Genomic DNA, 15,758 nt, shown 5'->3' on the forward strand with positions numbered 1-15,758 from the left:
AGCCACAGCCTGTCCCCACAGCACTGTCGCCGCTCTCCGGGAGAACGCCGAGGTGCTGGGCTTCCCCGTCCCACAGCACTAGATGGTGCTGCAATACAGCAAGACTGCGCGGACCGCACAGCATCCGCACAGCCACACGGCCGAGCGGGGAGGAGGCTGGCTTGGGTCCCCTGCGCTGGCCAGGCACCCCAGGAGAGCCCCCGAGGGCCAGCTTGGGCCGGTCACCCCGTGCCATGTGGGCTGGGAGGTCACTCGGGATGGGACGTGCCACCAGCTCTACCCCAGGAGAGGAGCAGCCCTTGCACTGGGTTGCACGTGCCAAGACCCCTGCCAGCCCAGAGCCGATGGGGACACCGAGGAGCACGTGCTAGGACCAGGGCTGCTCCTGCTGCGGGGTGAGGTGTCCCAGCATCTCCCGCAGGCATCGACACCTCTGTGCCTCGTGCCTACCTTCATCCCCTTCCAGCCCCACCCCTGCCAAGCCAGGGGATGCACAAGAAGCCCCAGCGCCCCGGGGCCACTAGCAGCCTGCTGGGGCTTCCCACAGCCAAACGCAACCCCAGCCCTTGCTGGGGACTAGCCTACTCTGTGGGGTGCCCCAAAGCCACCCCAAGGTGCAGCATGGAGGGCAAGGGAACGGGAGCCCTAAGTGCCTTGCGCTTGCCCCTTCCCACAGCAGAGCCCCACAGCCCTGCTCCTGCCCACTGTTGATCCCCCAGGACATCACCCCAGAGCTGCAGCCTTGATCCCAGTCAGACCCAGGGACAGGCCTTCGCGCTGGGGGCATCCCCAGGGAAGCAGCACAGCCTCGCCTTGGGGGGGTAAGCAGGGATACGGGGGATTTGCCAACTGCCAAGTCAGGGTCCAGGCCCAGAGCTGCCCCAGCTCACCGAGGGGGACACGCAGCAGCCAGGGACAGGGCAGGAACTAGATCTCCCACATCTGTTCTTCACCATGGGCTGGCACCAGATTGTCTTCAGGGCAAGTACACGAACCTCCCTGTGACATTTAGGAGGTTCCCCTTTGCTACATGGGATGAGCCAAGACTTCCCCAGCCCGTTCCCGAGGGGTCAGCTCCCCTTGAGCTGGATGGCAATTGCCTTGCCAGAGGAACAGCTCTTTGTGTCTTTTCCAACAGCAACACCCCAAAAGCGCTTCTGTTTGTGATCTTGAGGAGTTGTGCCTGGAAGGCAGTTTCACTCATCAGACTCTTAAGTAGAGGCCAATTATTTGCCCAGACACAAACTGCACCAGTAACCCCAAGCCTGTGTCTAGTTTGGAGTCCAAGTCCTGTGCTCCCCACAGGCGGGTTCTCCACCAAGCCCTCAAGGTGCTCCAAATTTCATTAAGGTTGTCAAGATGCAACGAGAGTTTTGGATAAGACAGTGAAAGCTACAGCTGGTGCAGGACAAGCTTGAGCCGATGAAACAGGTCCTAACCTACTATGGGCAGGAGATAGGGCTGCTGGTCCAGATCCAGTCTAGTTGCCCACAGGGCATGGGCTCAGTCCCACCGGTTCTTTTGGCTGTGAACTTTGGTAGCACAGCTCCACTGGCGTGTTGCATGTCAGACCAGCCACATAGAAGCTGCTCTCGATTCACCAGGTTGTTCAGCCACACGCAGGACACCGTTGCTCCAGCCAAGGTCCAGCCACAGCAGAGTGCTTTGGGAAGGGCTGCACTTGGTCCAAGTGGCAACCTGTACACACCAGCACGCCCAAGTCCTTCCAGGCTCATACAGAGCACCCTGCAGCTCTCCTGACATTTATCTACACCTGGAGCTACCTTACAGTGTCTTCAGCAGTCTGCAGCCAGCTAGCACACCCCAGAACAGTTTCAGCCATTTGCCTCCATCATCCCCAGGACCAGCATGATCAGCATTCCAGCCAGGATTCAAACCACCCATGACCATGGGTCACATCTGCAGGCAAGGGGCAGCATGAGCAGTACCTCAGCTCCGCAGGTTACAGCTGAGCATGTGACCTGTGCTCTAGTCAAGGGACCCAGCACCATGCCTGAAGACACACAACAGCCACGTGCTCTTCACCTCCAGTCCTGCATGTCAGTCCCCCACGGCACCTGGCTCTGGCCACCGGGCAGTGGTGAAGATCCTCCTCTGCACACCAGAGGCAAGCGAGACTCCCCAGGTCCCACCGGGCAGCCCCTAGCACCTGGCTGGCCCACCAGGGAGGCCGTTTCTAAGATCCTCAAAGGTGCCTTCAGTCAGCACAAGTCCTGCAAGCCCTCTCATGCCAAGGAAGAGCTGCTGCTCCTGGTCCCCATCCCAAGGCATCATCCAGGTGAGCAATCCCTGTAACATTTTGAATCCACCCAGAAGATCCTGTGTGGCACTGAGCACCAAGTCAGATGAAGAGCCCCCTCCCTGCCAAGCCCTTACAGACACAGAGCTCTTTTAAACACCCACCAACCCACCACAGCCCCAAATGCACACTGCGGATACCTGCCGAGGGCCTTTATACCCCTCGGGGAGGTGTGGTTGCCCCTGATTGGCCAGGCCAGCAGACAGGTGGCATCTCCGGATTGGCTCAGAGCAACCTCCCTCACCCTGTGATTGGTGAGCTGCTGCCACGAGGGGTGAGGCCGCAGCAGCAGGTGGCAGCACGCGGTTGGCTGGGGGAGAAGAGCCAGGTGGCAGACCAGGATTGGTCAGGCCTGGATCTTGCTTGATTGTGGTTGGTGGAGGCAGCACGAGGGCGGGAGGGACCGGTGGCAGCGTGCGATTGGCTGACAGGCTGTGCCGGTGTGTGGGGATTGGCTGGGGCTGGGCAGCAAGGGCAGTGGGGCTGGGCCGGGGCTCCCTGAGGTGGTCGGTGCACTGAGCTGTGCCCAGCCTCAGCCCCCAGGGCCGGGGCAGAACAGGGGCACGGGGCAGCGGGGGCTGCCAGACCCACCGGGACGGGGTAGGGGCCAGGTGCAGAAGGCAGGGCGCAGGAACACTGGGGCTGCTGGTGGCGGGGGAGCAGGCCTTGCCCTCTCCATCGCAGCACTCACAGGGCTCAAGGCAACCGGGTAAGGACCAGGAGCCGTGGGGCCGGGGGTCCTCCCAGCCTGCCCTCTCCTCACCCCACGCTGCTCCGTGCCCCACCCATCGCCAGCCTGTCCGGCTGGGGACACCTCCAGTTCTACCCCACACCCTGCATCCCAGACCAGAGGACCCTACTACCGAAGACCCCCTGGTCTGGGGGGGCTGCAGGACATAGGACTCTGCAGTGGAGTGGGGGGGGGCAACAAGGCCACTGCTCCCCCAAAAATCTCTCCCCAGGGAGCCTCGTGCCAGCTGTGCATGCAGTGTCCCCGCGTTTTGGTGACACGCAGAGCCCGCTCTCGCCTGCTCCTTAGCTGCAGAAACTTATTTAATAATTGGCCTCGCAAATCCACAAATGCCAGCTCGAACTGCACGTGGTCCGAGCCCATTGCAGTACGTGAGCTGCGCGCAGGGCAGCCACAGCGAGGGCACAGGGACGGCTCCTGGTGCTGCATGATGAAGCACTGCCCAGCAGCGCAGTGACATTCGGCAACACCGTTTGCCACATGCTGCCATATCCCATCAGGGACATCAGAGCACCTGCTCATCAAATCTAGCACTGGCCTCCACCCCTTCTGCGAGCACCCCATCACCCATGCAGGTTGGACAGGACCCCTGGCATCGAGGCAGTAAATCTGATAAGCTATCAGCTAGCACCACGATTAGTTGGATAATTAAGGACAAGGAGCCAGATTTTGAGCTTATTTGCCACCAGTGCAAATAGAGTAAGTGACCTGACTGCTCCTGGGGATCAGGAGCTGTGACCCTCACAGCCAGCACATTAACTGCACAATTTCTTTTTTTTTTTTAAAAAGGGGTACAATAATAATAATCCCCAGCATCTTAACTGCTGGGATTCAGCATCAGAGGAGGAAATGAGACCATCTGGTAAGACTTCGGCACAGCCTGGGTCAATAGGGAAAGGGGACTCGCTGGAGCCTGGGTGAGGGTTTGGGAAGCACGGACACAAGGCAGGCTCCTGCAAATGCGTCTCCACGCACCTGGCAGAGCAGGCTAAGCTTTTCTGAGCTCCAATACCCTGGAGAAGGGAGGAAAAATGAGTTGGAGGAAGGTCAGAAGCAAAGCACCAGAGGTCTAAGCTAAGTTAACAGCATTTTTTGGTTTGGTTAAAGCAGACAAATCCCAACCTACCTCCTGGGGTCCCACCACCAAACCTCTGCTAACTTGGCACCCCAGAAACCAACTGCGAGGCAGCTGGCGCAGGCTGGAGCATCCCTCAGGGACCTGCTCTGGCTGAATTCAGTCCCTGCTGAACACCATCCCCTCCAGCACACACACCCTACCCCACAGCCAGCGATGCTGTAAACAAGCCCTGTGCTGCCCTCAGCTCAAAGGGCGGGCGAGGATTCACACGGCCCCAGCACCCACCCACAGCACTTTCCAAGGAGGAATTCCGGGGCATGGGTTTCTCACCCCCACTGGACCAGCAAAACGCAACACCAGAGTCCGATTGTAGAGGGACCGCCAGGTGGCTGAGCACCCCATACCACACACCCTGGGGCTCACTTTCATTTATTCTCTATCTCCAAGGGTTTCCCAGTCCAAGCTGCCCCTACCCATTCCCAAGAGCAGCCAGACCATGCGGGACCATGCAGAGGCCATGCCAGGGGCACAGCACCATCCTGCCCATGCCAGCTGGGACCACAGCCCCCAGACCCTCCCCATCAGTACCCTGCACCCCTCTACCCTCTCTCCAACTCTCTTCCCAGCCCAAATCCAAAGCAAAGAAAGAAATGAAGGAAAGAAAGAAAAAAAAACAAAAAACAAAAACAAATGAAAACTAAACCAAAAAGCAGCAGTTGGGAGGCAGCCTTGTTAGGACAACTCAGCAAAATAAAATTCCGGTTTATTGTTGGACAACATTGTTTCACACATACATCAAACAGGCCAAAAAAAAGAAAAAATAAAAATAAACAGCAACTTCATAGACAGAAAAAAAAAAAAAAAGAAAACCTTTTTATCTTTGGCCTTGCCACCTCATACAAACCACGATCTATGGTACAGCTAAAGTACATACACAAAAAAAGTTACTGGAATGCTCAGAATAAGATTGTAAATATTTTTTTTTGCATTTTTGTCTTTTTTTTTTAATTTTTTTTACAAGGTTTTGTTTTATTCTCCTTTGAGATAATGGTTTGGGCCTGGTCACACCACAAGTAAAGTCAGAGATAGGTAACAAGAGAGATATACACTTCAAAGCCCCCCTTTTGGTCAATCCGAGATCACTTAAAAATGGCGGACCTCCTAACAATATGTACAAAAATATAAAATGTAAATAAAAAATACAAACAAATTCTCCTTTAAAGTACTTTTAAGAAAGAAAGCAGGGCCTTGAAGTTTTGGTGCTTGGGGGGGAGGGGGTCTGTGTGGGCAAGGGTGGGGGGTTTCTCTCCCCGCTAACGGGCGAATAGTTTTGTATGTTCATTGAGTGGCAGCGCCGCGCTGGGGGGCCGGGGATGGGATTCACTCTACTTGGTGAGGATGACCACGGCGGAGGGGGAGGAAGGGTGTGTGTCTGTGTGTGGGGAGGGCATTTCAACGGGAGGGAAGGGGGGGGGGTCCCAAGGGTGAAGAGGACGCGCTGGCCTTTTTTGTTGGTTTGTTTTCCTCCTTATTTAAAAAAAAAAAATAATAATAATTTGCTGCCTAGTCATCTTCATCGGTTTTCTGCTTCTTAGGATCGACGTCGTCATCCTGGGGGGAAAGCAAAGCTGTCAGGAGCAGGGACAGGCAGCGGGACTGCTGACAGCCACACCAAGTGAGGCAGGAGAGGGTTTTGGGTCGCCCTCCCCCACTGGTTACAAGAGCAGAGCAACACAAGTGTTTCCCTCCCACAAAGTTCTCTCTTGCAGCCAGCTCCAGCTCCAGGAGCCCCGCGCATCCCTGGCCTGGCCTGCCATGAGCACCCTGGGGCTCCCCAGCCTGGGGCCAGTGGCTTTGCACTGCCAGAGCAGACACCCCGTTAACCAGGCCAGTGTATAAACAGAACTGGGCCATGTCCCCAGAGCAGCACGGGGAGCACACAGGCAGGGCGCTCCAGCCCGAGCCCAGCCCAGCCTCTCTGGCCCCACTGACACTCCCCTCCCCAAGCCCGCTGGCAACACGGGTAGCTCCAAGGGGCTGGTTGCTCTCCCTACCTCATCATCCTCAGCTGCCCGTTTGCCTGTGGCTCCCTCCGCTTCATCATCTTCATCACCATCCTCTTCCTCACCTGCATGGAGAAGGGGAGGAAGTGAGACCCTCTCGGAGCATTGCAGCACCATGTACCTCCCCTTCTGGGTTTAATTCTGGCTCAGAGCCACACTGCGATGTCCAGTGTCCCATCTCCCCAGCTAGCACAGCCCCTGCTGAGGGCAGCAGTTGCCCAAGGACACGGGGGCATTTGCAGCATCCCCCAACTGACCTGACCCACCGAAGGGGGAAATTAAGAATTGGCAGCACCAAGTCTGGCTCACACATCTGTAGTGCAGGCAATGGGACAGCAAAACCAGCAACTACCATGAGCACCAAAATCATTGCCAAGGGGGGGGGGGGGCGGGGGGGGCATGGGAGAACAACCAAAAGGAAAAAACTCCTTCTAGCAGTTGCTCCGCCTAACTGCTCCAGATTACTTCTGCTTCCCTTCGCTGCTATTAGTCCATCTTTAATGAGTTAAGAGAGCCAGAACGCATTAGTTCTGAGCCAGAACACTTTCTAATTACCAGAACAGCAAACAAATGCTACCAACTTATCTTACAGCCAGAGGAGGATGAGCAGAGAGCTCTGGGCTCTGACCCACTTTGAGTTCAAATAGGCCAGTGGATCAGAACAACCGAGTCTATCACCTTCGGCCACTTTTGGTAGGTTGGGGGTAAGACCAGAGGCAGAACCACCTCTTGGCTGTGGTGACAAGCCTCCTGTTACACAAGACCCTACTGAAACTCAAGAGCGTTAAGGCCAGTAAGCTGGCTTTAAACCACTGCCACAAGCCACATGTATGGACAGCCGGGGGGGGATTAAGGTCAGCCCATCCTCCCCTACCCAGCGTGTGCCCAGCTGCAGCATGGCCCATGCAGCAAGAAGGGCCAAGATTAGCTCCCAGCGGTAGATCAACACCCCAGCAGCTATCACATGCATCGGGCCGGCCGGCCAGTCAGGTGACAGGGCCAAGCTGATTGGGAGCATTTTTAGTTCTTTGAGCTGCTTTAAGCAAAGCAAATAATGAGATGGGATGGGGAGAAGGGCGAGAAAACTACACCCTCAAGCTCCCCTTTGCTGTCATATTCCAACATGGAGTTTGGCTGCAAGTGTTGGGGGAAAAAAAAGCTGATGCAAGCTGCACCCGCTGCCTTTAAATCTCTCTCCTGCAGCTTTCAGCTGCTCAGGTGCAGTTCTCAGGCAAGGATCACCCGAGGGCAGCAGGCACGGACAGACAAAGGCTGTGCAGGATCCCAGCGAGGCATTCACACCTCCAAGCACCATGTGCCGTATCGTGCCTGCACTCAGTGAGCTGGGAAGAGCGGGGCTGGGCACTGCGGGACCAAAGAAATCTCCCTGGGCTTTTCACAGCAGTATCCAAGCAACACTTCTACCCCACACACATAGGCCTGCGGCACATACACTCCCCTCTGGCCCAACAGGAGCAGGGAGAGGCAAGTGTTCCCCCCCTCTTCCACCCCAAAGCAGGGCTGGAGGTAGATGGACCCAGGACAGCACTGTGCTCTGTCCCCAGGGGGTTTAAAGTCTCAAGTATGAAGAGGGCCACAATTCCCGGTATTTCCTAGCGAACCAGTTCACTAGGGTGCTGCAGACAGCAGGCTGCTGACAGCAGTGCTACCCTGCAGAGGCAACCTTCCCTGCTTACCACTGCACACTGGCCTAATGGTCATTAAAATTTCCTGCCCTGTCCCCATCTCCCAAAACTAACCAACAGGTTAGTAGGTCAGCACGTAAACCAACAATTCACAGGGGATTAACCTAGTAACAGCTAATCAAGGGACCCGAGTTCATTTCAGCATAACAAGAATGGTTTTCTCCAAACCTTAACGAGCAATAAAAATAAACAATGTTATTCATCCAAGCAGATCTTGGGAAAAAAAAAAAATCATAGCAGCAAGGGTGAGAAGCGATTCGGCAAGTCACTGCTGGATTTCTGGTCGCTGCTGCCAAAACCCACTTCCAGGCTGGGTCAGGCCAGAAAACAGGGGAGGGCAGGGAGGCACAGGACACCGTAGACTGGGAAGGTTCAAAGCAAGACTGTCTGCTCCCATTGGAGGGGTGGGGAAGGGCCACAGGTTCTTCTGCCTGACCTCCACACAGCATCCAGGCCAGGAAAGGGCTGGGAGAGGGGACCACCATCAGCCCCTCAGCATGCTGCTGCATGAATGAGGATGGTGACCTCTGCTCTGTGCCCGGGCCAAAGCACAGCCATACAGGGCTGTCCCTGGCCCACTGGCCGGCACTCGTGTCTGCAGCACCCGTTGTAATCACAGAGTCAAGGGCAGGTTTTACTACTCGCACGGAAGGGCTAATGCGCTTATTCAGCGCCGTGGTACAGTGCTGTCTGGCCGGAGGGAAGGAAGGAATCTGCCCTCAACCTGCTGGAAGGGATTCAAGGCTGACTTCACTCTCAGCACTGGTGGCCCGGGTGAACAAGGAAAGACTGAGCCTGGCTGGCAAAGGCTGCCTGGACGCAGCCACGAGGGGGAGATGCCACTCGCTGCTCTCCTCTGCTTGCCGGGGGTCTGCTGTCCAGGGCAGGACACAGCCACGGGGTGGGGGGAACAAAGAAAGTTACCATCACCCTCTTCCTCCTCGTCCTCTTCCTCACCACCTTCCTCTTCCTCTTCGTCTACTTCGTTGTCAGCCTCCTGCTCTCCGTTTTCCTCGTTCTCCTTGGCAAGACAAAACATCACTTAAAAAAATGCACTGGGGAAGGGAGAAGGGGGAAGAAATGTTCAGCAGAAGTGCGCGTCCCCACCTTTTCTGCCTAAAGCAAAGCACCAGCCCACCAGGCGCGCGTCCCGCTTCCTGCCTGCCTCCACACGATGCAGACAGCCCAGGCACGAAGGATCAAGTCTAAAGTAACCTGGGGCTGCAGCTTGGAGGCCAAGACAAAGACTGCAAATGCTCTTGTGACACACTGAAACGTAGTAGAGTGAATTTCCCCCAGCATGTTAAAAATAAGAAACCAACCGGTTTACCCGTACACAATGTGTTTCCCCGCTTAACTGACTAACAGTATAAACCTAGGGTTGTGTACTGGGGTTTTTTTCTCTCCCTTTCTAGCTTGCCTAGGGAAGAGGTGGCACTGGACACAACCTCACACATTTTTGGGGGAGGGGATCCGAACTCAGCCCCTCCTTTCTGCACACACATGAACTGCCCACAGGCTCGGGAGTATCTGTTGACCCTGAAGTTCCAAAGGCTTCAGGGCTCTGCACAGCACAGCGCTGCCATTTGGAGGGGTTCCCTCTCAGCAGAGCTGGGGGCAAGCTTGCATCAAAAGCAAGAATGAAAACAAAAAGGCATTGGTGTAAGGGCTGCTTCTCCCTGCAGATTGTAGCCATACTCACAGCATTGCCGTTGGCCGGTGCATCTCTGCCATTTTCTGTTTCTTCAACAACTTCCTTCTTCTCTTTTAGATCCTGGAAGGAGCAGAAAAGCAGAGAAGTCACCCCGATTCCAGGTGCCTGGTTCAGAGAAGCTGCAGATCAGGTGTGAAAAACACAAGGCTGAGAGAGCGCGGGAGCTGGTTTCTCTTCACACCCATTTGCTCTGTAATTTGGTCGCCACGTTCTGGCTCCTCCTTGGGAACAGGAGAGCGTGGGGGTGAATCTCAATCCAAGTCAGCCTTGCCAGAGAGCAGCTATCTAAAAGAGACTGCTCTGTTTCACCTCTGAGCTCCCAAACACACAGAGCTGGCCGCCTGCATATGCTCAACAGCAGCAGAGCTGGCTGATTGCCCATCTTAGCACAGTCCACGCAAGCTCCTGCAACGCCATGGAGAGCCGGCAGCCCTGTCCAACGTACGGGCTCCACCGCCCCAGTGCTGCAGATTGCCACGGCTGCTCCGTACCTTTGCAGCAGGAACAAATCCCAGGGACTCACTAGTAGAGACTGCAGTCTCTACCCTGCCTGGGGAAAATCATAGGGCAAGTATTATACGCCTGGTCTTTCTCACAGCAGCAGAGAGGAGACGCCAGTATCCAGCTCACAGCTTCAAGTGTAACAGGATGGGGTGGGGAAGAAGTCTATTTTTACACTGCTCCAAGAGCAGTGCCTGGCTAGTTTGGTTCAAGTCTCCACTGCAAGCAGAGTGAAAGGAGAGCGGGAGCTTTTGTGGTTTTGCTGTTGATCACTGTCAAAATGTCATGCCAAGTTGCTCAGCAAACAGGCTGAGAGGATCCAACTTTATGTTCCCGCATAAAGAACACTTGGATTTAACACTGGCATCTCTGCTTGCATCCTCCTCCCCTTCTGTTCCTCCATCAGCTGGAGCAAGATCCTTCAGCACAAGAAGCATTACCCCAGCCAAGGAAAGCAGAGAGGCCCTTCCCCAGGGCCAGCAGTACAGCCACACAGGCAGCTTCAGCAGCGACCACGAGGTGTTTGAAAGGTGCCTGGCAGCTCCCTACTTTGCTGCAGCAGCAAGCAGCTTTGCCCCTCTCCTGCCTTGCCCTTTGCAGCTGCCTTGCAGCCCACGGGCACCTTCACTCCCCCCTGAGCCACCATCACTTCCTTATGGAACATCGACAGGTAAGAGCACGGCCCTGGCCCTGCTTGCATGACTGCTGCTCCATTTTGGCAGGGTTTGTACTACCCTGTAGGCTGCTTAGGAGGGACAGCACACAGGTTTTAGACCAGGTTATTTAAATCACTCAGACCCAGATGGAGACACACAAATGCTGTTACTGGAGGCAGCCAGAGGAAAGACTTCTTTGGAAGCAAACTCAGGGGCAACTACACCTGTTGGTCAAACCCCACCTGATCAAATCAGCATCCTAGGAGTCTGTAGTAGAAGAGAAACTCAAACTCCTGCCTCCTTCTGCTGCTTACATTTGAATCCCAGGCCATCTCCTCCATGCTACCCAAGTCCACCGGTTTTAGACTATCAGTGATTACAGTTCCCCTGTTCCCCAGGGGCTGATCACAACCATTTAACCTCTCGCACATCACTGCACTGCTATGTTCTGCAGCCACTGCCTCACATCAGGCACACAGGTGTGAAGACGACAAAGCATTTCCCAAGCTAAATACAAAGCAAATCAAGCAGTCAATAGTTTCCACATCTCACTATTCCCGATGGTTTGTTTTTGTGGGTTTGTTTTTTTTTTTTGGGGGGGGGGGGGGGGGGGGGGGGGGGGGGAGCGGAAGCACTGTGCACAAAACATAAGCAATTCTCCTGGTGAAGGAACAACCCCTTCTTGGGGATTTTAGCTAGACAAATCTCCAGCCCTGACCTTTCCCACACCACTGAAGACACTCTCAGTTTAACAACCAACAGGATGCCAGTTTGTGCTAGCAAGAGTTGCGTAGAGGACCACAGCTTCTCGCTTTCCCCAAGGCCAGTCCAATACAAACAGACAGCTGTGCACAGCAGCCTCCAATCCAGGAGTCTGTGCAGCAGGACTGCCTGAGCTCCGAAGCTTGACAGAGCCTGTAATTACAGGTGTGGCGAGGCTGTTTCTCCATAAAATAGCAAAGGCATTCAGTACACCGACTGCCCGGGAAGCTCTACCTTCGGCCCTGCTCTACTCGCGGGGCGCGAGCACCGGCAACTGCCCCTGCAGCCGCGGCAGAGGGCAGGATCCCGGCGAAAAGGGCCGGGAGACCCTGCCCCGCCGCCTACCCGCCGGGCGGGCGGAGGAGCCGCCGCCGCAGCCCGCGCCTCCGGCCGGCAGGGGGCCCCCCGCGCCGCCATGCGCCCGGCCGCCGTTCAAACCGCGCGCCACTCTGCGCGCCCCGCTCATTGGCCGCCCGCCAGCGCGCCGGGCCGGCGCCCCGCTGCCTGCCGGGAAGTGTAGTGCCGGCGGGGGCGGCGCGGCGGACTCCGGCTCCCAGGGGGCGGCGCGGGAAGGGCCGCACGTGGTGGGCGCCCCGCGGCACGGCGGCGGCCGGGGGCGGCGCTCGGCGCGCAGCAGCCGCCCGGGCGGGGCGGGACCCCCCCCTCCCCGCCTCCCGGGAGCGCTCCGGACGGCAAGGCAGGACGAGGGCGAACGGTCCCGGTGGCTCTGCGCTTCACGCACAGGCCCCGCCGCCACCGGGTCTGGGGGAGGTGGGAGGGTCACCTTGCCGCCGTGCGTGCCTACACCCGCCCCGCAGCACGGACCCCCCCCCCGTTCCCTCCGGGAGGGCGAGCCAGGGACGAGGTCCCCTTCCCCCACGCCGTAAAGGGCAGGGGAAGGTTAACGGCAAACTTGGCCCCGTTCCCCCGGGGAGGGACGGGGATCGAGCCGCTTTCCCGGCTCCAGGAGAGCCGGAGGCAGCGGGGACCGAGCCGCGGCCCCGGAGCGGAGGCAGGGCAGGCAGAGATGAGCGGGCGGGGGGTGGGGGTGGGGGGGAGGCTGCGGGAGCGGGAAACAGAAGTGAAATCGAAATCTGCCAGAAACGGTGTTTGTTGGCTGTTTTTTGTAAACCCTCCTCCCTGTCGGGTATTTTTTCCTCCAGCCCCGCTTCCCCCGGGAGCGGCACGACCCGGTACCGGCCGGGGCGCTGAGTGAGACGGCCCCCGGGCACGGCCGCCCCATCTATCCGCCGCCACCTTTCCCACGCACCCGGCCCGACTCGAGTCCCCCCGCAACTTTCGCGGCCCCGGGCTCAACGGGGCGCATCGCCACCCTCGGCCCGGGGCGGAGCGCAGCCCGCCCGGGTGCCCGGCGCCCCCGGGGGACGCTCCGCCGCGGCTCGCAGACAAAGGCAGGCGCCGGGAGCCGCAGCGGGGACTCCTGGGAGAGCCTCTCCTGGCCGGTACCGGCGCTCCCCATCACCCCTCGACACCGACTCGCAAAGTTACCCCGATGCGAGGAGCTCGGCCTGGGGCCGGAGCCCCCAGCCGCGCCGCCCCAGCGCACTCGGGGCGGCTGCCCACACCGGGGCAACTCCGAAAATAGCAACTGCCCCCCCCGCCCCGAGGCAGCTCCGGTGCAGCCCTCTGCACCCCCCGCCTCCGGGGGCGACTCCGAAATAGCAACCCCAACCCCCCCATCCGGGGCAGCCCCGACATAGCAACTGAGCCCCCCCTTCCGGGGGGAGGGGGCGGGGGGCAACTCCGAAATAGCAACTGCCCCCCCCCCCGGGGGGGCTAACACCGACACAGCAATTGCCCCCCCGGCCCCTCATCAACCGGGTGCAACTCCAAAATAGCAACCGCCACCCCCCTCCTTTTTCGGGAGTAACTCCACAACAGTCACTGCCCCCCCCCCCCCCCAACCCTCCGGTGCATGTTCCGGAGCGCTCCCTCCGCCCCTCGGCTTCCCCCCCCCCGCAACGACAGGGCTGAGCGGGACCCAAGTTTGACGGGGCTGTCAAGCTCCCGCAGCGGATTGAATGAGGCGAGCGCTGCCCGCCGCCGCCATCCCCCCGCCACAGACGGATGCCGAGGAGCAATCATGCTTCCCGCTCCCCCCCCCTCACCCGCCGCCCCCCCCCGCCCAAGTCCCCGAGCCCCTACGCGGCGGGACGGCCCCGTAGCCGGCGCTGCCGCTGCTGTCCCCGGCAAGGCGGGAGGGAGCGGGCCGCGGAGCCCGGCGCGGCTCGCAGCACCGGCGAGGGCGGCGAGCACGTTTCCCGCACGCTGTAGACAAAGAAACGGCGCAGGCAGCTCCGCAAGACGAGCGCGTAGCGGCGGCCCCGCACCGAGCCCCACCGCGAACTTCAACCGAGGGGCGGACGGACCAGCATGAAGGCGGGGAAGGATGAAAGGGGTGTAAAATTTTTTTTTAAAAAAGGAAAAAGATAAAAAAACCGAAAAAAAATCTCGGGGAAAAAAAAAACACGGCAGAAAAAAACCGGGGGGCGAGGCGCGGGGCGACGGCTCACCTTGGCGGAGATCTCGGCGCTGGTGTCCACGGCCGCGTCGGACATGGCGGGGGCGTGCGGGGCTGTGGCGGGGCTGTGGCGGCGCGGGCGGCGGCGCGGGCAGAACAATGCCAAGATGGCTTTGCGCGAGCCAGTGGGGACTCACGCGGCGCCACGGGCCCTCTTATAGAGCCGGGGGCGGTGCGCGCGCTGCCCCGCGCCGCGCCCATTGGCCGCGCGCGCCCCGACCGCCGGCGCCCATTGGCCGCGGCGCAAACAATGGGCACGGCCGCTTAAAGCGGCAGGCGTCGGCGCCGCCGCCACTGCGGCGATGAGTTCGGGCCCGGTCTCAGCGTGGGCGAGGCGCGAGGCGGTGGGCGGCAGAGCCCCGCCCCCTTTCCTTCCCCTCCCTCGCGCTGCCTCCGCCCCCGCCGCCCCCGCCCCGCCCCGTGAGGCGGCGGGCGGGAGGCAGCTCTTCCACCGTTCCCCTCGCCGCAGCCAGCCCGCATGCCTGCGGAGGGGCGGGAGGCGTGCGCGCCCGCCCGCGGAGGGGAGGAAAAATATTAAGTTTAAAATAATAATAATAGTAATACGGGAGAACCGGCGCTGCGTCTTCCCCCCCCCCCCCCCCCCGCACTCCGCCGGGGCCTCCCAACGTCCGCAAAAGGGAGCCCGCCCGGAGCGGCCGGTGGTACCTGGGAGCCCCGGTCCCTAGGTCTCCGCTGGGGTAACCCAATGCCGCCCTCTCACCCGCGCAACCTGCGCCGTGTTTTCAGCACCTCAGAAACTTTGGCCACAACAACAACCGTCGCCCCCGGGGAAAGCGGGGGAGGGGCGGCCAGCCGAGCTCGCCGGGGGTGCCGGCTGCCGCCGCGCAGAAATGCGGGATTCCCACTCATGCGCTTATTTTACAATTAAAAAAAAAAAAAAAAACAAACAAACAACCACCACACACACACGCACCCAGGCCACCTCACCGCCCCTCGGCACACACACACACACCTTTCGCGAGCACCAGGCTCGGCACGCACTGAGAGCTTCACCGCACTCCCCCCTCCACAGCCTGTTGTTACACCGAGCCGCGGGCCCACACACACACCCGCGAGCACCGGAGCCACCTCTGTGTCCCCCTCGCCCGCCCGCCGCCGCGGGGTAATTGGGGACCGACTCTGCGAGCGAGGGGACTCTGCCACACTCAAGATGGCGCCGAGAACGCTTCATGGGGCAACCACACGGTTTTGCCCTCTGCCGGCAGCCGCTCCGTAGCCCGCAACAGTCCTGCCGGCAAGACAGAGGTGCGGTAAGCACCCCCCGATACAAAAAGGTCGAAGGAAGGCGTGAGAGGGTAAGGAAAAGCACCCCCAAACGGAGCAGCGCTTCTGCCACACTCAACATGGCCGCCGGGCCGAGGCGATTGTCGGCAGAGCCTATCCTCGGAGGGCGGGATATAAGGATCGAGCGATGCGGATTGGCCTGAAGCGCTGAGCGAACACTGTGTTGACGCTTTGCGGCTTCTTATTGGATGAAGCGCCTGTCTGTCTAAAGCCGAGTGGTTTTGAAAACCCGGAGCGGGCGCGGGGCGGTGTGCGGGAGCGGAACTGAGGCCACCTGACTGGGGGTTCGGGGCACCCTGCAGGGGCGCGACACCCGGGGCGGGCTGCCGCGGGCGAAGGGTGCGCTTCTCCTGGCTGCTG

At 59.3% G+C, this 15,758-nt stretch overlaps 1 protein-coding gene across 4 annotated transcripts; it reads right to left on the bottom strand.

Moving 5' to 3' along the window:
* Positions 1 to 4,895: 4,895 nt before the first annotated feature.
* PTMA (prothymosin alpha) lies at positions 4,896 to 14,242 on the bottom strand. 4 transcript variants are annotated; one of them, XM_080409317.1, is made up of 5 exons: positions 14,086 to 14,242; positions 9,621 to 9,692; positions 8,849 to 8,936; positions 6,204 to 6,277; positions 4,896 to 5,760 (listed from the first exon to the last, which is right to left on the bottom strand). In XM_080409317.1, exons 1-5 carry the CDS (start codon positions 14,128 to 14,130, stop codon positions 5,713 to 5,715), a joined length of 327 nt encoding a protein of 108 aa, XP_080265443.1. In that variant the 5' UTR covers positions 14,131 to 14,242; the 3' UTR covers positions 4,896 to 5,712. The 4 variants fall into 4 exon arrangements, with proteins under 4 accessions (XP_080265443.1, XP_080265441.1, XP_080265442.1 ...); XM_080409315.1 differs by having other exon boundaries at positions 8,843 to 8,936; XM_080409316.1 differs by having other exon boundaries at positions 8,849 to 8,939.
* Between the last annotated feature and the right edge of the window lie 1,516 nt (positions 14,243 to 15,758).

The sequence above is a fragment of the Falco punctatus genome (genome assembly GCF_963210335.1).
Source record: "Falco punctatus genome assembly, chromosome: 13".
NCBI classification, from domain to species: domain Eukaryota; kingdom Metazoa; phylum Chordata; class Aves; order Falconiformes; family Falconidae; genus Falco; species Falco punctatus.